At 44.4% G+C, this 22,865-nt stretch overlaps 1 protein-coding gene across 1 annotated transcript; it reads right to left on the bottom strand.

The window, feature by feature from the left end:
* Window positions 1-393: 393 nt before the first annotated feature.
* On the bottom strand, window positions 394-22,790 carry ACO2 (aconitase 2). The gene is made up of 18 exons (XM_027884986.1): window positions 22,678-22,790; window positions 16,817-16,959; window positions 15,484-15,742; window positions 13,299-13,391; window positions 11,188-11,346; window positions 10,836-10,986; window positions 9,439-9,543; window positions 9,086-9,177; window positions 8,697-8,802; window positions 7,494-7,651; window positions 6,360-6,433; window positions 5,578-5,689; window positions 5,261-5,383; window positions 4,886-5,041; window positions 2,730-2,921; window positions 1,742-1,874; window positions 1,308-1,429; window positions 394-897 (listed from the first exon to the last, which is right to left on the bottom strand). Exons 1-18 carry the CDS (start codon window positions 22,711-22,713, stop codon window positions 754-756), a joined length of 2,358 nt encoding a protein of 785 aa, XP_027740787.1. The 5' UTR covers window positions 22,714-22,790; the 3' UTR covers window positions 394-753.
* Window positions 22,791-22,865: the final 75 nt, after the last annotated feature.

Raw genomic sequence — 22,865 nt, 5'->3', positions numbered from 1 at the left:
GTGCAGTTCTCATGAAGAGAACTCCTCAACATCCGTCTCTTGTTCAAGTTGTGCTTGAGGAAACTAATTTAGCGCCCAGTGCTGGGAGGGCAGGTACATCAGGTGCTCTTGCACATTTGTCGTTGCTGCAGTAGTGGCAGTGATTTGCGATGGACAGGAATGTAGTGGGGAAGGTGGTGATGGCCACGAGTGGAGCCTGCAGTAGGTTAATGTCAAAGGCTAAACAGTGCAAGAGAGTTGTGAGGGCTCTTTATTTTACCATGTGGAATTACTGTTTGTTGTGGTTTGTTGTTTGTTTTTTGCTCCATATAGCAGTAATTTACAAGAAGTTCTTTCCCACCTTCCCAGCAACAGTGACAGGGATCAGGATGATGAATACAATAACACATGGCAGAAGAGATGGTCACATTCTTTATTTTCATTTTAAATCTTTAGCCATCAGTAAAGTGAATGGGCAGAAAACAACCAAGTGAGCAGACAAACCCACCTTAGCTGGTTATTTCCAAGTATAAATAACTGTGGGACAACTGAAACTGAGCCAAAATAGAAAAAGGGAGCAGGGGAATTTAAAAGACAAAAGTAAGCCTAGCTGCACTCCCTTTTCATAGTGTCAGTGAAGAGGAAGTACCATAACAAAAAGGAAGCTATGGTTACATTTGATCAGACATTTATTCCAACAGTAGGCATGGAATTGCACTTTCATGAAAATGCCAAAGCTGAATCGAGTCCAGTGCACTGGGGCATTGTGCGCACTTAGCTTGATTTCTGCTGCAGCTCCTTCATTCTGTTCAGGGCACTGCCAGCCTGAAACCACTCGATCTGCGACTCATTGAAGGTGTGGTTCAGCATGATTGTTTCTTGGCTCCCATTGGGATGTTTGATGATGCATTTCAGAGGCTAAAGAAAGAAGACAGTTTTTATTCCCCCCCCCCTCTTTCAAGGGCGCAAGTTATCTGAAGTTTCTCACAGGAAAATTCCTACATGTTTTTAAAGGGCTCAAAAGGGAAAACTGTAGCTCGGGGTAGGTCTTAACATAAAAAGTGAGGTTGCAGTTCCTTGTAGGAAACACTCATGCTTAAGTCAGCAGGAACTCAGAGTATCATACAAGGGTATCTCGTCACTATTCAGAACAACACAGTCTGATTGTGACCTGCCCTGTAGCCCCCCCAGGCCACTGTGTCTTGCCTGGCTGGGAGGTTGCAGTGCCCACCACTGCCAGTGCTGCCTCACAAGCACACAGCTCACCACTGCTCCCATCAGTGGCACATCCCTGCCCCCAAGTGCACGACAAGACACCGGACTGTTACCTTTCCAGGTGCAAAGTCTTTCAGTCCCACAATGCTTAGCTTGTCCACAGGATGGATCTTGTTGTAGTCCGCTGGATCAGCAAAAGTGAGAGGCAGTAGACCTTGCTTCTTCAGATTGGTTTCTGCAGAGAACAAACCGCCAACCACTCTTGTCATGCCCCACTGCAGGAAAGCAGGATTACCTTCTGGCTGCCCAGTGTTCTCAGGGTAGCATTCCAGCAACAATTATCTTTGTAGCAAGATCAGCACATCCGCTGTTTGTGGCATATCTAACTAGATATGTAACAGGACTCCTGACAGGAGGGACCCCCTGCCATCTGTCAGCAGGTAAGGTTCATGCCTGTAGGCGTTGAGCCCCAGGGCAAGGTAAACACTGCTTCCACTCAAACCAAACACATCCTGTTTACACACACCACAGGGGAAGCGTGACTCACCGTGGATCCTGGCAAAGCTCTTGGTGATGATGACCCTGCCTCCCAAGTGACGTGGCTCCAATGCTGCGTGCTCCCGGCTTGATCCTTCACCATAGTTTTCATCCCCAATAACTGCCCATTTGACACCCATTTTCTGTGATAAAAGACAGATTTACATTTTTGCTGCCACTCAAGTGAGGAATTAACAATAAATATCCACCCACACATCTAATTTCAGTGTTTCACTGACACTGCTGTGCTATAACACCTTCTCCCAGAAGGCTCCATTTAATTCTAAGAAAGGAGAGAAATAAAAGAATTAAGTGCTTCACAGCAGTTAGGCACTGCCATCCTTTGCCGACAAAGGCTGAGGAGGATTGCCCTTAGGATTCAAATCCTTTCTTGGGAAGGACTGCTCCTTTCCTTGGAAGCAAATCCTTTCTTTCCTTTTCCTGCCACCTCTCCTTCCATGGTGCTGTGCCAGACCAAGGTTCGCACCAGCCAAGATCTCTGCTCTACTTCTGGAAAGGATATGGAAAATTTTAACTTCTCTCTATGGGAAGAGCCAATCCGAGACAACTGCCAAGTTGTCCAGAGAGTAAAAGGACATTTCTTGAGATTCAAAACCAAGTGTTAAAGAATAAAGGGGATAAGACTGTAATTTGTTTAAACATTAGACTAGTCACAGGTGGCAAGATTTAATTACAGTCTAATGACACTCATGCCTTGTGAGGTGTGCTATGCCTAAAGGAGTTCTTCCTCTTTTGTCTATGATTTCTGGTACCCTCGGAGTCATGGGATCCTCCTCCCTCTTCCCCCTACCAGGTAGGGACTGAATCTCCCATAGGAACTGCAATCATCAGAATAAGTACCAAGAAAAAGCCTCAGTGCTAAGGGAATTCACAGCTGCTGTTACTTGAGAGCAGGAGGGAAACATCCTCATTTTTGGCACACACTGCCCAAAGTGTAAACATCCTCTTAAAATAGATGTGTCAGGGGAACATCTCACCTTGTAGTAACGGGCTGTGTCTGGGACTGGGCCAAACTCCTGGGTTAATGCATTCCTCACAGAGTTGGCTTTGCCATTTTCAATGTTGATGGCACCGATGAGCAGGTTGTTGGAGATGTTGTCCAGGTGGCCACGGAATTTAAGCCACGGTCCGGCTGCAGAAATGTGGTCAGTAGTGCATTTCCCTTTTACCTAAAGGGCAGTAGAAGAGAAGAATGTCTTAGGATGGAGGAGTGTACTTGACCCTCCTTCAACACTTTTAATTGTGAAGCATTAATTGGGGGGAGTGGTCGATACTCCAGAGGGCTGTGCAGCCCTTCAGAAGGACCTTGACAGGTCAGAGAAGTGAGTAGAGAAGAACTGTCTGCAGTTCAACACAGGCAAGTGCAGGATCCTGCACCTGGGCAAGAATAATCCCATGCACCAGCACAGGCTGGGGGCCAACCTGCTGGAAAGGAGCTCTGCAGAGGATTTGGGGATCCTGGTGGACAAAAGGTTGTCCCTGAGCCTGCAGTGTGCCCCTGTGGCAGTGGTATCCTGGGGTGCACTAGGAACAGCACTGCCAGCAGGTCAAGGGAGGAGATCCTGCCCCTCTACTCAGCCCTGCTGAGGCCACACTCTGGTGTGCTGTATCCAGTTCTGGGCTCCTCAGTACAAGTGACATGGAACTCCTGGAGTGGGTCCAGCAGAAGGCTACAAAGATGATTAAGGGACTAGAACATCTCTTGTTCAGCCTCAAGAAGAGACAACTGAGAGGGGACCTCATCAATGCCCATCAGTATCTGAAGGGAGGGTGCCAGGAGGATGGATCCAGGCTCTTCTCAGTGGTGCCGAGCAACAGGACAAGAGGCAATGGGCAGAAACTGATGCACAGGAAGTTCCACCTGAACATGAGGAAGAACTTTTTTACTGTCCAGGTGACCACGCACTGGAACAGATTACCCAGAGAGGTTGTGGAGTCTCTCACAGGAGATACTCAAGAACTGTCTGGACACAATCCAATGCAATGTGCTCTGGGATGGCCCTGCATGAGCAGGGAGGTTGGACAGATGACCCACTGTGGTCTCTTCCAACCTTACCCACTCTGTGATCATCACCTCTCTTTTTAAAGGCACAAACCCAAGACAAGCACATCTGTTAAAGAATCAAGGCACTCTGACGCAGAAAACAGTGGTCATTCTGCCTGTGTTGGGTAGGAAGAACAGCCCTGTTCCAAAGGGTAAATTACCAAAATTAGCTTAGCTGTGACATCTCCTGCCATGTCCTCGCTTCATTCAGCAGCAGGTTTTTCACGTACAAAAAGCAATTAAGCCGTTCCTGCTACAGCTCAGCCTCCCTGCTGGGGGACTTCAGCAAGATGCCAAGTGTTATCCTCTAAGTTTCCAAACTGCACATGAGCCTTCTCAGCTTGTCAGAACACAGTTCTCAACCAGAGATAATGGCCTTCCAATTGGTAAGTCTCAAAGTGCTTGCAAAGGAATTGCCTTGTCCAAAACTTAAGCACAGCTCAGTATGACCCTTGGGAGTACCTGCAACTCTGCCAAATCATCAGGGTTCCCAAAGGTCAGTTCCTAAGGGATTGCATTTCAGAACCCATAACTGTATTAACTGAAGTTTTTATCCTCTTAACTCACCTCAGGCAGAGAGGAGAAACCCTATCTCCATTAAAAGACCAAATTGCAATGTTTTATTACAAAGTATTTTCTATAAAGTAGGAAGAGAACATGCATACTGATGGATGAGAAGTTCCCAATGACCCCATTTCACACAAAATACATCTTAGAACAGTCAGTTATTAAAGATGCTAATTAAAGAACCCATCCACCTTTCTGCTGCAGGTTATAACTGAGACAAATTCTGCAGACTGCATGGTATGGGCAGGATCGTATTCCATGCTACAACAAGCTTCATTTTTCATGGTATTAGCTAACCACTGGCCCAAAGGAGAGGAGTCTCTTAGTTATAACAGAAAGAAGTATCAGAAGGAAACACCTGGAAGGAAGGAAGACCCTTGGTTCACTTTCCATGACAATGTGGTTGTAGGGGAGGGAATCAAAAACAGCTCAAAGGCACATCCAAAGCTTCTAGCAGCTTCTGTGCAAACCTCTGTTTGAGCAGACCTGTCATAGCTGGTGTTCCCCCACTTGGCTCCTGACCTTGATGAGGATCAGCATGTCTTCTAGATCCTTGCCATCCCACTTATCAAAGGGCTCAAGAAGCTGGAGGCGCTGGCTGGTGGGGCTCACGTCCACGTGCTGCCCACTGCCATCCTTGGGAGGGTACTGATAGGTGTCCTGGCCTGGGTCAAACTCCTTCCAAAGAAGAAAGGAAAATCATCAGCCTCAGCCATCCACAACAGCCCATAAAAGAACAAGCAGATAACAGCACATAAAAGAACAGACAACTGCCCCCATTCTAGCTGTAACACCACATGTCAAGGATAAGGTGAGTGCTTGAATGTTCTCTCAGTACATATAAAACACTGCTATTGTCAGGCCTTCCCTCCCTCCACCTCCAGACCGAGCAGTTACCAGCTTGGGCAGCTCATCTGCATCAGGTGCCTCGAGTTTAAACTTCTTTCCATCTGCTCCTGTCAGGTAATCTGTCTCAGGGTTAAATTTTAGAGTGCCAGCAATGGACAGGGCTGTGACAATCTGAAAGAAAAAATGACAAATTTAAAGGTATATTCTACCCTCTATCTTTTCATTTGAAAGTCTTAAGTCTAATAGTCTCAAAGCCAGCAGCCAAGCTACTAATCAAGCCACACTGGGCCTTTCCTGTAGGCACAAGAATTGATTCCCAAGGCACCCTGAACTATTCCATGGCCCCTTCTCTGGCTGTTTCTTACCTCTGGAGAGGTCACAAATGCATGAGTCTCTGGATTGGCATCATTGCGACCTGTGAAATTCCGGTTGTAGGATGTGACTATTGTGTTTTTCTCTCCTTTCTTGATGTCCTTCCTGTGAAAGAAGCAAACATGCTCATCAGATCTAAATGGGATACCGCTTCCAGATGTCTCACTGCTAAAATCCCCCAGCTTCATTTTGGCAGCACTACCTTTTAGAAACATGAACTGGTGCCTGGACATGTTTTCTCCCTCAAGCAAAGACTCAGAACAAACAGCAGTGCAAACCCGAGTCACTGATTCTTGAAGTAGTTTTCATAGCACTGCTGAACTGTCTAAACAACCAAGTACATTGCCTTTGGATAGCCCACCATCAGCAGTGACAAAGCCCCATGAGAATGTGTCTCCCATCCCTTCTATTGGGAATTTTTCTTCCTGCTATTCCAGTGACTGAAGTTGGACCAATTAGTTTTTCCTGTTTTAAAAGGACCACACAACATTCAGTCCACCCTCTCTCACAGATAACATCTCTCTTCCCATTTTTTGCCTACTATAAAAAGACTCCAGAATGTGTGTCCGTTCTGCAGCTTCATTCACTTAGAGGTTCAGTATAAATCTGCAGTCTTTCTTTTCTCCTCCTCCAGTGCATATCAGACAGCTATGGCCAGTGGGTTTTTAAACATTTCATTCCCAGTGTGTTGTATTTACAATCACGTTTGGCTTCACAAGAGCACTTTAAGAGCTAAAAGACACAAAGCTAGAGCGAGGTCTGTCTCTCACTTTACCTGTCCCACTGGCCAATGCATGGCCCACACGCGTTGGCAAGAACCAGCCCTCCAACTTCTCGCAGGATTTTCGCCTGGGGGCAGAGAATAACTTTGTTACTGGTAGAAAATCTGGAATAAGTTTCTGGGGTTGCTCTTTCAGGGGAAGCAGACACTAATAGAAAGCACCAAGCGTGAAAAAATTCCCCTCCTTGTTTGTTTTGAGACACTTTTGTAAATATATGGGGTTTGACTGCAGTAAGGCCGTAAGTTAACACTGGGGAAGAGCACAGGATGACTTGCCATGATGTTCCCATTCTCTACCTGCTTCAACTTGAACAATCCAGCTACTTGCAGGTATTTGACTGAAGGGCAGTGTCTGGTCTGATTAATATCCTACAGACTTCCTGCCCATGTAAGGAGAGAACTGGCCACAGTGCAAGCGTGTGTGTGTGCCTGCTCAGTCCACCCCGCAAATGACTTAATTAAGGGGGGGAGCTGCTAAAGAAAGGCATGACTGTGGACTTGGTTGGAGGAGGCATTAAGTATTGGCTGAGCATATCCACATGTAAAGACTCGGTCCCCATGCTGTGACAGCATCTAACATTTACTAAGTAGTAAAACAATTAAAACATCATTTTCTCCCAGAAAAGGGAAGAAAGTAGGTAATGGTTCCTCTACAGAAACACTTCTTTTTAAATCAAACATGAGTTTTGCCAAAAGTTTTGTCTAAATTGGGAATCACCCTCCAACAAAAGAGCTTGCTCACTTCTAAACTGTTCTTAAATGAGAAAACCGGATTGCAGGCCTTTGTCAGTCATGGCCATCTACAGAATTCCAGGAGCATGAGGCATCCCTCGCTGTGCATACTGTTATCTCCTCAGGGCCCCAGTTCCTGATAACTGTCTTAGCTCTGTTCAGTTCCGATCCTGTTATGTCCAGATAGTAAAGATATCAGGTCAAAACACTGTCAGGGTGACAGCAGGACCCACAGGCACAGTAGCACAAGGACAGTCACTACCTCAGTAATTGTACCTCCAGCAATAAGTGAAGACAAAGTTTAAAAGGTTTCCATTATCACCTCAGGACCCTTGAGTACTGTCTTGAAGAATTTAACCCTTACTGTTTGGAAGTGTAAAGAGTAGCCATACTCACATAACCGTCTCTTTCAATGGTGGCACGGATCTGCTCTGAACCTGGTGTGATTGTGAACTTTGATTTGCACTTCAATCCATGTGCCAATGCCTGTTTTGCCACAGCTGCAGAGCGTCCCATGTCCTCATAGCTGGAGTTGGTGCAACTGCCGATCAAGCCTGTGGTGTTTGACAGAACAGGGAGGTGGTTACTGTAGCCCTGGTATTAGGAAGCTTCTCCCTGACCTGTCTCTCAGCAGAAAAAACAAGGGACAACCACCTTTTATGCTGACAAGGAATCTGAAAGGGTTTCAGGTACTAACACTGCCAAGCTACCCAGCAATATACTGTGGTCACAAGCAATCCCTTGTCCAGCTTTGGAGGTTGCACAGTCAAACACACTACCCTGTCACTATTCTGGTTATTGTTTTACAAGATCTCAGTGTCACTTACTTGCACTTCAGTTATGCAAATTACCAGAGAGAGGTATTGTTCCACAAAGACAGAAAAGACTTCAAAGCAAGATGGTAAGAAATGAAGGAAATGATGAAAAGCAAGCATGCTTTGTTACAGTATGAAGACCACATGAGGACATACTGTACAATCCTGACGAGTGGTAACCAGCAAAATATAAATTCTTTCAGTTACCGTTGCTGTAACTGTATCCCATTTGTAACACTGTTGAATAATACATTTCCCACCTGGGATGTGGCTTTACAATGTATTTCCAGTCTTTTCATTGCCCCCATGGGCAAAGGTTGAGAAGCCAACCCACAGGTTACTATCCCAGAAGTGAGTATTCCAAGTGAATTTCCAAGCCTGCTCTTTAGGACAGAAAGTACTAACTTGACTACGTCCTGAGAGCTCAACAGCCAACTGCTGACAATCATGCTCCTGACAGATCTTTGCAACAGACAAATCCATGCCACAGACTGTTAAGAGAAGTGCTCTTTAACAGGTAACATTCCTCTCAACCCAAACATTCAAAAGTTTTGAAAATTGAAAAAATGGTCTGTCTTGAGATTAAAATCCCTCCTACTATTCCTGATCTCATCCTAAACACCTGGCCCAGGCAGTCACTTTTCCTTCCAGCAAATATGGCCATGAAGAGATGACACTGCACCAAAGGCAAAGGACATACAGCAGCAATGAAAAGACTGGGTCCCAAGACAGCAACATTTATGCCACAAGTATGAAGGCAGAGGAAAGAGCAAATGCTACCCACCAACTTTGATATCAACAGGCCAGCCCTCCTTTTCTGCCACAGCACCAATATCTGACACAGGGTGCGCCAGGTCTGGTGTGAAAGGTCCATTGATATGTGGTTTCAGCTTTAAGAAACGGTGACAAAGTCAGAAATTAGAGTAGCAAAGAATAACCCCAAAACACAGCAGCAAATCAGTGCCTTTCATAGCTCTATCTGGAAGCTGTTTAAATAGGATTCTCCTACAAGAATGTTGGAGCACAAGCTGTCAGTGAAGCAGACCTGAGTGTATTTTACGTATTCTAGTACAGTGCCAGGGGTATTGCATCCAACTCCCAGCTTGGCCTTCATTCACACAAAGCAGAGTCATGTCATGACAGCCAAGATGGTGAAAAGAAAGAAAGCCTTACCTCACTGAGGTTGATTTCTATCACCTGGTCATACTGACAACCAGAATCTGGTACCAAGTGTTGCTTGAATTCATCTGCCAGTGCAGCTATATCTGGAATAAGAAAGAAGGGGCATCTGAAAAGTGCAGCAAATACGAGAGAAAAGAAAAAGTTTGGAACAGCTAAACACAGGGGGTCCAGCATATACTTCCCCAGCCACTTCATCTACAGGCTTTCTACTTACAGCAGATGACCTATAGGACCACATGAGGTCAGAAGTCACATCAGACACCACTGTAGGAAGATACTGCTCCCAGAACACATCTTCACTTGAACCCATACTTCTACCCACTTCAACTACCAAACCCACTTACCAGATCGCCCAGTCTTGCCCAAGTATTTCTTCATGCGTGCATTGTACGGGAAGATCGACGTGGTAGCTCCGATTTCAGCCCCCATGTTACAGATTGTTGCCATTCCTAGAGAAGAAGTGGGAGAGGTGACCATGGGGTCAGTAAGAAAGTCCAAGGCCATCCAATTGTCCAAAAGCCAGTACATGGAAAAGACAGCAAAGCCAAGAGGGATCAAAACCTAAATCCACAGCTGAGAGGACACGCTGGTAACATAATGACTGGCTCAGCCCCTAAGGATTCTGACTGATACAGTGCCTGCAACCAGACTTTTCTGCAAGGAAGGAGCCGAAAGTCACATTCATTCTTGCAGATACTGGAAGGGATGACAGGGAACCCCCATCTGCACTGAGCACCAAATACATTTACAGCAGTGAGCAGCATCTCTGCTACCCACAATGGGTGTCCTGTCCCTCCCTACCATCTCATTTATCTTTACTGGAGGAGCCAGATATTTGTGAGAAATGTAGTGGGTTGAATAAAATGCTTCCAGTGTCAGAACATAGAAAAATAATCCCAAATATTTGCTCACAGCACTGGGATTACCCATGCCTCTCAAGGGCATAGCAATGAAGCTGTAGAAGCTGCTGCTTTACAATTAACAAGCTAGGAACAGATACCACAGGTCAAGTTCCTCTGATTTCACAGAAGAAAAATTCCAAATTGCTCTCAGTTTGTAAATCCAAATATTCCAAGTTGTAGCCAAGTCAGGCAAATTAAGAGGAGAAGTCCAGCTTGAAAGCTGTGCTTCAAGCCAAAGGAAGGGACATCTCTCGCAATTTGGTCCGAGCTAGCACATTACAGAGAACTGCAATTTTTGCTGGTTCAAATTCAGCACCCAAGACCCACAATTAGCTAGTATATGACTGCATGTTACAAATTGCTCCTTTCTGCTCTATCCTCTGCCCACACCCCTTTTCTAAAAAGCTTTTTGTTTAGCTGCTGTCACATATATACTCCCTTTAACCTGTTTCTTTTTTCTATTCACAGTGTATTTTAGGCTGAAATGAAAATGTCATTCTTTATCTCTGGCATCTCTGTCTTCTTAAGTATATGCTGGAATACCTCCACCCTTACTCTTATCCTGATGTACCATCTTACAGGATTCTTCACAATTAAGTATCCCATGTTCTTAAAGTCACAAGAAGATTTAACAGAGAGAGGTCACTTTTTCATTGAGAGGGAGTGCTATTTTGTTACACCATGCTCACCCAAATCTCCCAGTTCGCAGGGTATGAATCACCAGGCCAAGCTAAGGAAGAACACTGAGTTCTTCTTGCCTGATTCCCTTCCCAGCCTCCAACACTCAACACTCAGCTTCAATAACACTCCTTTCAGGTAAGAGATCTGTGTTGTCTTACCCGTGCAAGAGATTGAATCCACACCCGGTCCGTGGTATTCAATGATGGCGCCTGTTCCACCCTTGACAGTGAGGATGCCAGCCACTTTCAGGATCACATCTTTAGGAGAAGTCCAACCTGAGAGCTTGCCAGTCAGTTTTACACCAATAACCTAAACAACATTAATGGGGAGAAAAAACCCACTGACATTACTTCCTTTCAGAAAGGTAATAGTATATAGTTCTCCTGTGGGGTATATTGTTTTCAGATTGCAACGATATATGATGCCTTATATACACAGTGGTTGAAAATCAATGTTCCTTACACATATCTCACCCTTAACATTACAGATAAGTATTCTTTGTGCTCCTACCTTTGGGCATTTGAGCTCCCAAGGGATTCCTGCCATGACATCCACGGCATCAGCTCCACCCACACCAATGCAGATTCCTCCCAAGCCACCTCCGTTTGGGGTGTGTGAATCTGTGCCAATCAGCATAACCCCAGGGTAGGAGTAGTTCTCCAGAATGATCTGAAAATAAAAATGGATTGTTTGCTTGCTTGTTTGTTGGGAAAGGAGGGGGAAGACAGCCGGAAAGAAGACAAGAACAAGAGTTGAGATCAGTTTGTATTTGCAGATTTCAGTAGCAAGAAAGTAATTGAATTTGGTTTGGACTGGAAATTCTCTTCTGTTTCAGGCTCCTTGTGCAGAATGTAATGACAGCACAAGGTACCAAGTCTCAGTCCCAGGATCCTTGCTTGTCCCAGGATAATAAAAAAATTAGAAAACAATCACTATTTTTTTTCACTAAAAGAATCCTTCCCTCCACTTTAGGCTTTTGCTAAGGTGCCACTTTATTTAGCCTTTGTTAAGGCTCAAGAGTCTGTTCCATAGTCTCCACACCCTTAATAAACTGCTGAGCAAGTCAGTTCACTTATCCAATGCTAGACTGGATATATCAAGACCTTCCGTCATCTTTATGCTCTTATAGCAGTAGAATAGGCTCCTCCAGTTCATGATGCCAGGCAAAACCCAATCACACAGAAGAATCCCTCACCAAGAGGCTGGCCCTTCCCTTTTTGCTGTTAGTGATTCTGTGCAAGACTTTCCAATTACCAACAAAACCACAAAATGGTTATTTAATAAAAAAGAGTTTTCTGTGATAGTGACAAAGTGGAGACCTCAAGCTAATGAACTTCTCATTGCATATGTGCCACACCAACACTAAGGACACTCTCTCTGGGTACCACAGAACTCACAGCACATGCATCATAGAACAACTTGAAGGTGATCCCTCATTAAAAAGACTAGAGCTTTGCTTTTACAACTTTCAGGTTTATTTGTTTGTAGCTCACATTAATACATTTGTGGGAGAAAGGTCACTTCCAAAGCCTCACTTTGCCAGAGTTGGACTCTGAAGCTATACAACATGACCAATTTTCTCCAGCCAGAGAAAGTCAGCCACAAGAAAGCTGGTAGCCATAGCATGGAGCTATGCTGCCGTGTGACAGATGTCATGAGTGGTTCCACAGCACAAATGACCGGAGATGTTCCCATAACCTTTTGAAGAGTTCACCTGTTGCATCACATTAAGCTAAGGTAACCTTAGTAACTCATTTTGTAGCTAAGAAAACATTGGAGAGAGTTCTTGACTTGTCACAAGTTGCCTGCTGATAGGATGCTTACCACTCATCCATTCTCCTCTCCACTTTTGCTTCATTCTGCTCTTCAACTTTTACTGCCTGAGATTCAGAGGAACAATGAAAAATGACTACTGGACCCACAAAGCAAAGCAACCACAAGGAAGTTAGGGAAATCCTGACAGAGGTGCTGGTTTTAAAAAAACAAAAAGCCTCATTAAGTGGTAAGTTATCTTAGGACAGTCATACTCGTTTTAGATCCAAGTGAAATAACAAGAGAATCTCAGACTTGGAAACTGTTCTGCATTTTATTCAAATTCACATAGCAACTGGTTATGTGTTGCCATTCTTGAGTACTTAAAAGTATGCAGCTCTGTTCGGTGTCCTCATATACTCTGCTGGGTTTTATGGAAGCAAATGCATACATAATAACCCTAAAAAAAGTATGTTACCAAGGCTGCTCTCCTTAGCACCAAAAGCAATTCACATTAACCCTACGTAACCATCTTGATGGCATCACCTTACTGTTCCAATTGTACTAAGAGGAGCCAGTCCACAAGCAGTTAAGGTATTTCAGGCTTCTGTGATTCACATGGCATGCTGTTGGCACTACCTAATCACACATCAGGTTACAGTTTGACCAAAATAACCTTTAAAAAAAAACCACTGTTGTCAAGATAACTGAGAGAGAGCAAGTAAGAAACCTCGCCTGCCTTGCAGAAAGCAAGTTGTTTCCCTCAGCTGGTGAACTTCTTTAAGGGTTTCCACTTAAGTTCTCTCTTCACCATAAAGTAAAAGAGTCACTGCATGTTCAAAGATTGCAAACACACACACACACTTTACCTGGTGAATGATTCCCGACCCAGGTTTCCAGAATCCTACTCCGTACTTGGCACCAGCCGTTGCTAGAAAGTTGTACACCTCCTGGTTTATGTCCTGTTCACACAGGGAAGCACAGAGCATCAGTATTACATTTTGTTCTTCCATACATCAAAAGCTCATTTAAATACACTCCCTTCCCTCACACGCCTATCTGTAATTTGCTTCACAGTTTTGCAGCAGCTGGAGGGAGGTGCACACCACTTTTAAAAGCAAAACGAACTAAGACCATTTGACACACAGTTGTAACAGGCCATTTAATTCCATCCCACCTGTAGCTCTACTAAAAGCATCGTTTTTAGTTTCTAATTCCAAACAGCAACAGCCAATAAGGAATACCCCACCAAAAAGGCATTTAAAAATGCTCTGCTCATTTTTTCTATTTCAGGGATTTTTTTTAACTTCTCTCCCTCACTTATTCTAGCTGCTCCTTCCTTCTCTACCAGGTGTTCCTTTTCCTTTACAGATGCTTTGGAGACATTTCAAACCTCTTAGGTAAGTGTTTTGGGTTTATTTTTACCGATAAAGAAATGGAACTGGAAGTTGCTTGCTACCAGGGGATTTGGTGAGGGTCATTTCTCATTCTACCAAGTCCCTCGTTTAAGACTCACACAATGCTGCCTTTCTTGCTGCACTATCACCATTATTGGTGGAGGTCACACCGTGAAAATTGCTTGTGAGAAAAACCATGGTTGCCAAGGAAGTATGACACTATTATGTCCTGATAGTTCTTGGCAGAGGAGTGGCAGAGTAGATAAGATAAGCACTAGAAGGAGTTTCTTAAAGACTGTTCTCATGCAGCTAAGCTTCAGAATAAAGGGAAAGGGGAAACAAGATAATGGAAGAATTGTCTCAGCACACATTTGCTGAAGTTTCCCATGAGGCAGCAGCAGTTCTGTAAGCCTCGTTTTCCACTGAGAGTCGGGTCACTTTACTCTGTTTGTGCATCCCTCCCCCAGTAAAGCATGCTGATGTGCCAGGAGCAAATCCAAACCACCCTCTGGCCTGCCAGCATTCATTGTGAGCCAACTGGCAGCAGCAGAACCCAGTCAGAAGGCAGCAGGAGTGGATGGCAAAGGAGGGACATAGCTCAGGGCTGCAGCGAATATAACTGCACTGAGGGAGAACAAATGCAGGAATAGGGGAAAGGGGAAGACAGGAGGTTAATGGGAGAAAAGAAACTGTCTGATTTAGTAAGTCTCAAATTCTTAATTGCACAACTTAGGACTAAGAGAAGCAGAGCAAGAACTCCCCAAATTCACTCCAGAGTAGTGTAAGTTGTCTTACTGTGGCCTGAAGGAGAAAGCCAGAAGCAATTACTTCAGCACCATCAGTTTTTGAGAATAGATATGGACTAAAATCTTAAAATGCAGCTGACCCCTGTTCACTGTAAATTCTGGTATCAATACTCAAGGTGCAATTCCTCCTGGCTCTGACAAGATTTCCCTGGCAGAGGCGTCACGGTACGTAGGACAGAGATGAATGTGTCTATATACTACAGAAGCCCCTTAGGGGACAAATAAACAGTAAAACAGTGAGCGAGAAATTTTAAAAAGGCAGTGAGTCAGCATTCAGACACACAAGACTTTGAAATTCCCAAATAAAAACCAACATCCTCAGTGCTTTTACACACATGAGCCCTGAAAGCCACACATGCTTCAGTTATTGCTCTTCAGAGAATCACTAACAAATGCTTTGGGAAAGTAACTACTTGTCTCCCCTTCACAGGATACCACCAGTGCAATGTTCAGTAATTTTTTCACACTGCCGTACTGCAACACAGAGTAATCTGTCTTCCTTTTTATCCCTTTGAAATAGATCTTTTCTCTCCCTTTAGCTGAAATATCTTCTCTCTCCAGAACACACACATGATCTAGGCTTCCATCATTAACCAGCTCAAGACTAGCTTTTCCTACATTCGTGGTCCTTTAAACCATGTAATGGATGAATCTCAGCTGAGAAACTCCCAAAGATCCATTTATTCTGTTTATTTGGTGCATCTCACCTATCTACAGAGCTGACCAGCACAGGCAATCTGTTACCATATCTCACTCATGGCTGTTCTTCTGGGAAAAAATTAAAACAAGCTCTTCCTTCGACTGGAAGGAGGTTTTCAAGCAGACAGAAGTTAAGTTTCTGCAATAGTAACCTTAGCTCTTCGAAGATCATTTTCACCACCTGACTGGGCTTCGATGAGGTGATCACAGTGGATTGTGGAAGGCACAGCCACTTTTGGCAGCCCACTGCTGATGAACTGTAGCATTGCCATCTGAGCTGTGGCATCCTGCATGGCCACACGGTCTGGCCGTAAGCGCAGATAGGTCTTGCCCCGCTCAATCTCCTGTTTTGCTGGGTCATCCAGGTGTCCATACACAATCTTCTCAGACAAGGTCAGGGGACGGTCAAGCCTGGGGAAATTAATTTTAGTATCTGTATCTTGTGTACTTCAACATTTTAAGCATGTAACAGAACACTTCCTTATATTGCTCATACTGTTAAGACCTCTTAACATACAGAAACCTGCATGCTCTTCTTACAGCACTAAAATATCAACTGACACATGGCTAAATGGTTCAGTTCAAAAAGTTCAAAAGTGTATGAATTTATGTCATTGTATGCTTTCTTTTCTAATCTTCATATACTAAAAGAAGCATTGACTCAGCTAATTTCTTGAGTTATACTTCAGGACAGCAAATGTGGAGGTGAAACAGAGGTCAGAATCAACTCACGAATACCAGATCCCACAGCAAGCAAGTACAACTAAGTGGAATTTTGTGACCTCAGACCTTTCATCCTGGAGCTGTATCAGTTGAGGAATCTATTTATGTCAGTGGTAAGATCTTCTGGGAAGCAGCTAAGTCGAGACAACAACTTGAAATGAGAACTACCGCATTTAACAAAGGATGCAAAGACCAAAGGATGTGTCACACAAACCACTGCCACAGTAAGTGGAGCAGGAATGACAATTTAGCAGGCACACAAGCCTCTATCAGCAGATTAAGGTCACTACGTTTACGTATGCTACAAATTCCTAGCCCTCCTTTCCATGCCTAACAGCGGAACACAGGAGAACATTCACTGTTGAGAACATTCACAGTGCACTGAAGCCTTATCCTATAATGACTACTGCCCACACGCTGCTGCCCTAGAAAGGGGCAAGGGCCAACGTGAAGACTCCTCAACGAGGGCATTAAACAAAGAGGACAAAGTCCTTTCTAGAACCTCCTCTGCATTGGCCTGGTTCTCTGCATGTTGCAATGCCTCCTCATAACCTTCAACCCTTCCCACAGGGCCCCACCACTACATGGAGACATTACAACTCATGTTTCACTACACTTTTAACTGCCACTGCTCAAAGCTGCTCTCCCTAGTAAACATTCCCTATGCCAGGGCCCCATGACTTTTTGTTTTCCTCCTCTCCTGTCACTGCAGAGCTAAATTCAACACGCTGATCTCTCCCTTCTTCCCTTCTCCACTCTTACCTCTTACGGACAATGTTGATGTTCTTCTCCAGCTTCTCATAATTTATGTATTCATTAGGTTCAAAGTGGCTCATGGCCACCTTGGCCCGCTGGCACAAGACAGGAGAAACATGGTAGCGTCGTATCCCACTGTTCAAGGCATGCTGAAAAAAAGGAGAGTATTAGCACCAGAACTTTACAGAATTCCTGTAACATATCAGTGAACCAAATGTTTTTCAGTTTTATTACTGGGATTTTGCAGGCTGAGGAAGAGAAGAATTTCAAAGGTTTTTAAAGGCACTCGATGGACATTTGATCATACAATACTGTGTATTACGTTAAACAGTGAGACACTAGGTTACACAGAACAGAAAGTATTTACTAAATTATTTTACATTTCTATTTAAGGCACTAGATGCCTTATTCTTTCAAGAGAGAAATCTGCTTTCAGGCAATCTGAAACAATTCCTAAACACCAGTTTGTTACAATCCTGACATATCAGAGCCACAGTGGAGAGGAACCAACACCATTTCCAAAGTAAGCTAACCCTAGGTTTGTATTTGCTCACTGGCATTGATCTGACATTCAAGGACCAGCAGGTGACACAGCATGGGTCTGAGCAGACACCCCTCTGTTCCACCATCACATACTAAGTTTCCTAGGCAGAGTCCCTGCATACTGTTACAAAGCTTACTGTATTTCCACATAAGGTGAGCTGTGTTTCAACCCTAGCTAGAGAGACTTGGATGTACAAGCCTGGTCTACAATGTAACACAGAGCAGGAGAGAGGCAAGATGTGGAAAAAACCCACATCAGCTTCACCAATCCGGCTGCACAGATCCAGGTGCTATTTACCTCACTCTCACAACGGCACCCTCACCTTTCCTCTGAGAAAAGCCTTGCATTTACCCTACAGGTGAGTTAACTGCACAACAGGTGAACTATACTGTGAGCTGAACACATAAGCAGAAAATGCCATGAAAAAAAAGCCCTAATTTCACTTGGCAGCCTCCACAGTGAGACAGTTTCCTGGAACACAGGAGAAGGGCAGGCTATGCCGAGGCACCTGACCTGAAAGAGACAGGTCAGTGCCCAGGGCTAAAAGCTCTCACGCAGCTTTGAAAACTGAGTCAGAGGGCAGCCTCCAGAAGAACTTCCAAGGATTTGGCACATGCATTTCTTACACCATTTGAAAGTCTCAGTCATCTGGAAACAGACTGCAGACAAGAATTCAGAGTTCTTCCTCCTCCAGAATGAAACTCTAATCTAAATCCCACTTTTTTTTAATTCGTCCTCTACTCCAGCGTTACAAGGTTTTGATAAGTGCAAGTTAATAAACACAGTGGTATTGCACTAAACACCCCTTTTGTGTGCATGACTGTAAATCAGCAAATATCCTTTGTGCAGAACACAATCATCGTACCTACCACTGTTTTTGCCTTGTCAAAAATACCAGTTGATTCTTTAGATCTGTTAAAGCATCTTAATGTTTCCTTGTCGATATTTTTTCCAGTTTTCTTGTTACCAGCATTGAGAACATTGCCCAAAATAATCACGATCAATGAGACATCACCAATTTTTAGCCAAGTCTCTTGTTTTATTGTCCTTTTGAGGACATTTGTTAGCATCTTTCACAATAAGAAGTTGAGGAAAGCTAGGTGAGATCACAGTAGCCAGCACACTGGCAGTAAGGGTGCCATTTGCATTTTTACCAAACGATCCTAAGCCATTATACACACAGCTTTTGGTAGGAGCAGTACAGACCTACGGCAGCTACACACCACTTTCATGAAAGAATATCTGAAGAATGTGAACCTGGCGGTACAAAGAGGGCACTGCTCCTCCAGGAGTGCAAAGGAAACCCAGTCATCAAATTTCACTGTACTGCACTTTAAGCTCAGAGCTTCCAGAACTTGTCACAGGTGTCAGACTTGAGACATTTTGTTCTTCCACCAGCAAAAAAAAAAAAAAACAAAAAAAAAACCAAACAACAACCAAACCACATCAGACACCACCCAGTTTTTCACTGTTTAACACACCGACTAGGTAAAGCTGAACTTTATCTGGTAGCCACTTAACTTTTATGTTTACTTTGTTCTGCCTTTTCCCCCCTAACTTAAGTATTTACCCAGCACGGTTAATGCTGTGGAAATGTCTTTACCTCACAAGATATCCATTGTCTCATGAAAGTTTCCAAGTGCTGAAGTGGCTGGAAAATACACTGAGAGATTTAATCACTGTTCATGGAAAAATAATTTCTTGCCCAGACCAGGAAATTTATTTTGGTTTAATGCAGTAATTTCTTCTTACTTCATCATACAAAAGAACAGATATGCAAGTTAAAGAATGGCAGTGGCTTCATCTTAGTCTTGCCTGGGACCAAAGTCGATTATAATAAAAATCTGAAGCAAGGTCTCCAAAAAGAGGTACAAAGGGAGTTTTCAAACAAAATTAAGGTAGAATCCTTTCAGTTGAATATACATGTCTATGTATCTTTTTATTTCACAAAACAGCACGATGAAATGTAATATTTATTCAAATACTAAATAAATACTCAGCTGGTACTCACAGAATTAGCACTACAAAGTAGTTGACTTCTGCTTGACCACAACTGCAGGCTACCAGAAGCAGGAAGGGAACTTGTTTAAGGTGAAGCATTCTGTCTGGACATGGAAATTGGCAAGAGAAGTCTGGAAAACCGAAGCTGTGTTTCTGTAATGGCCAGTAAGACTTGGGGAAATTCATCACCTAGGCCAATCAGTTTCAGGAGACTAGAGAATCACTTTTGTCTACACAAGACTTTTTTAAAAGACCTATTAAAAAAGTGCTATCTTCATTCTACTGGGATGTAAATCTAATCCCGTCTCTCTACTCTGCTGGGAGTTAATATTGATTCAATATGGTTGTTCTCATGTTGACACACAGCAAGCCTGAGGCTCCACCACCACCACCAAGTAAACAGCATACACTGCCTGGTCTGAAGGTCTGATCTCTCCTCATAAAGAATCCACAACATATCACTCATCAGTCTATTCTCCCTGCATGGTTTTTTATCCATTGCATCCTCAGAAACAGAACTTGGCAGAACTTAATCTTGGCAGAACTGCAAGATAAAAGAAAAGTCACAAGCCTAACAGCTTCATTCCCCCTCACTCTTCCCTGAGAGGGAATGTAGCAGCGCACTGGAGGGCTTCCATGGCGTGTTTTTTACAGAGTAGTGAGACGCACCTTGCAACCAACAGTCAAAGGAAGTAGGCAGCCAGCAATCTATTCATTTTCCCTTTTATCCAGGAATTTCCAGGCTGACCAAAGAGCTGCCAAGTGACCTCCTCTCATCTGGCATTGAATCCATTATCCCAATATGAATGTCTGTGTTCAGATTTCAGTAAAAGAAATGGCAGTAATCATTACAGGGCTCCTGAGTCTACTGGTGTTTTACCAGGTGAAAAGCTTCCTTAAAAGACACAAGAAAGCCAGCCTATTAAATGGGTCGTGATTTTTGAAGTCTCTGTCAGGAAGCCAACACCTCTCTTTACGGATTTCAACCTAGCTATCTTGCATTTAGCTCAATACAGTGAATGGCCCAGATGCAAGAGGAGTCTGAATTCAGAAACTAACTTGCATTTTGGCAGCCAATAAGGTAGACAAGTCCAGTAAGCAAAAGCTCATGTTCAAAAGAGTAGCAACCACATTACCTACACTTCTATCCGGGAAATCAGTCCTAGAAATCCCAGTTGAGACACAAAATACCATCTTTTCTCATCCTCCCTGATTTATGAACTCTGGCTAAGTTTCCAACATTCACCACGACTCAGTCTAAAAAGAAAAGCAGTATAATCAAATTGTAAATGCAGCCTAATTTTCTAGATCCACCTCCAAAGAGCAACCAAAATTATGGTTTTGAAGACCAGTTTAGCCCAGGCCAACACTGATTTTTGCCAGCACACACAAAGCTGCCCATACAGAATTTCAGTACTTACCTACCACGTCTCCAATAATCCGCTGATATTTCAGGCAATTTAGAGTTTTACACTCCTCTCTTTAGGTCAATTCTTAGCCGATGTAGCTTGAAAAATGGAATGCTACCTAAAAGCATTACCTCAGATAGGCAGGAGAAAGATCTTGACCCTTTCAGGTTATTAGAACTATACTTTAAATAATAATATACTTTAAATAATAATTCAGTCCAAGTCAGGCTAATTCCAAGTTATTTCCCTCAGAGGGAAGCTTTCTGTGCACTTCCAGTTCCAAAACAGTTCCAGGACAGGAGGTGGGTAGAACCAATGTGTGTCATGGTCAATGCTGGCACTATCACAGTGACTGGCAAGATGATGCTCATATTCATTAACCTCTAGGCAGCTACACAGGGGCAAAAAAATTTTTGCCTCCTTAAGAGGTCACCTAGAGGCATGTTTGATTACCATCACAGATTTAGTCCTTCACAGGGGGGAAACAAAACATGCATCCTGAGCCTGGTAACAGAAGACAACCTCGCAGAACACTAAATTCCTCGTACTGACTGTGTCAGCACAGCCTTTGTTTTACATTATACCATATTATTTTTAGCAAGTGACTGCTTGTTCTCATGCAGTGCCACACCATAAAATGAGAACCAATTCATTACCCTAATAAAAGATTTGCCTTCATTTTATGAGTAGTCATTTCTGTTCAAAGTACAAACTAGAAGCTATTTAACAACTAAGAACAACTATACCAAGTTATATTTGAAATGGTGCTATTCTGTGACTTTTGTTTAAATTAAAAAACCCCAAATCTATACTTTTCTAAAACACCTACCTCTAAAGTAAGGAATAAAAAAACAGAATTAAGATTCACAAAGTACTTTCAAAATACTAAAAGCCAAACGAGCTCTTACTTTGGTTTCCTAAGAAAAGGGAACACACTGACCAAGGTCACAAGTGGGAAACTGAGAAGTTACACTGCCTGCCCTTATCACATGCTTTATACTAAGGGGAGCAATTATATCCATGTTAGCAGCCCTAAAAAATATATTGCACCTGATATTTGCCTTCCAGGCTTTAAAACATTATGAAAACTTTATTATTGACTACATATTAAACACAGCAATCTCTCAAGGAAGGGAACCTCTGTGGCAAGCTCATATTACAGGCAAATGTGAGTTTTAGAGGTCATGACAGACAAGACTGTGAGACACATTATTACTGTCTTGAAAAAAACGGCAGTTTATGTGTCTGTTCCATCTGTTTTTCCACCCTTCCTAGCTCTCCTTTATATAGACCCTGGTATCTTTGTCACCCAGAGGCCTCTGTCCGTATTAAAAATAAGATTTTTAATAGTCAACGTAGTCAAAAGATAGTTCACTCGCACAACAAGGAGTCACCTTGTGCTGCCCCACGCTGATAAGAGGAAGGAATTGAAGATGAGGAAAGAAAAATGCACGCCCCCGGGAAAGACCTTTTATTTCATCGCTCGTCCCCGCGCCCTCGGGCTCTCCGCCCCGCTGCGCCCGGGGCTCTGGCCGCGACCCCGGCCCCGCGGGATCTGTGGGGGCGAGGAGGTGGCGGCGCCAAGGCCGCGTCCCCGCCGCTCCGTTCACCTTGCGCTCACCTTGACGGCCAGCCGGGCCCAGCGGCGGGAGACGCCCTGCCCCGGGGCTCGGACAGCGGCCGCACCGCCGCCGCGACATCCCAGCCATCGCCATGGAAACGGGGCGCGGGGCCGCGCCGGGGACACGCTGACCTACACGCGGAGGCGGGGACGGCCCGGCCCGGCCCAGCCCGGAGGCTGCAGGCGGCCTCCCTCTCGGTCACCCGGCGGGCAGTGCCCTTGTCCCCGCCGCCTTCTCGCCGCCCGCCCGCCTCCCCGCCCGGCGTCCCTCCCGCCCGGCGCCGCCGCTCACCCTGAGCCGAGCCGCCAGCACGCAGTACGGCGCCATTTTGTTCACTGACAAAGATGAAGTCGCGCCGCGATGGCGTCACGCGACCCATTTCACGGCTCCGGAGCGCGCCTGGGGGCGGGGTTGCACGGGTCCTGGCAGGGACACACCCGCCACAGGGAGGGGGTCCTGGGCTGCAACGCGGGGCTCCC

This window comes from Empidonax traillii, unplaced genomic scaffold (assembly GCF_003031625.1).
Source record: "Empidonax traillii isolate 1590-97213 ecotype Southwest subspecies unplaced genomic scaffold, ASM303162v1 scaffold159:size1039807, whole genome shotgun sequence".
Lineage (NCBI taxonomy): Eukaryota > Metazoa > Chordata > Aves > Passeriformes > Tyrannidae > Empidonax > Empidonax traillii.
This window is presented reverse-complemented; position numbering and strand designations above follow the sequence as displayed.

What these genes read in the sequence shown, in the direction of transcription:
- ACO2 (XM_027884986.1), bottom strand. Translation starts at nt 22,713, where the DNA reads ATGGCGCCGTACTGCGTGCTGGCGGCTCGGCTCAGG. An exon ending in ATCAACATTGTCCGTAAGAG is followed by an intron (nt 15,743 to 16,816) that starts GTAAGAGTGGAG and finishes TAATTTCCCCAG; the next exon opens with GCTTGACCGTCCCCTGACCT. An exon ending in GGATTCAATCTCTTGCACGG is followed by an intron (nt 9,544 to 10,835) that starts GTAAGACAACAC and finishes CTTCTTCTCTAG; the next exon opens with GAATGGCAACAATCTGTAAC.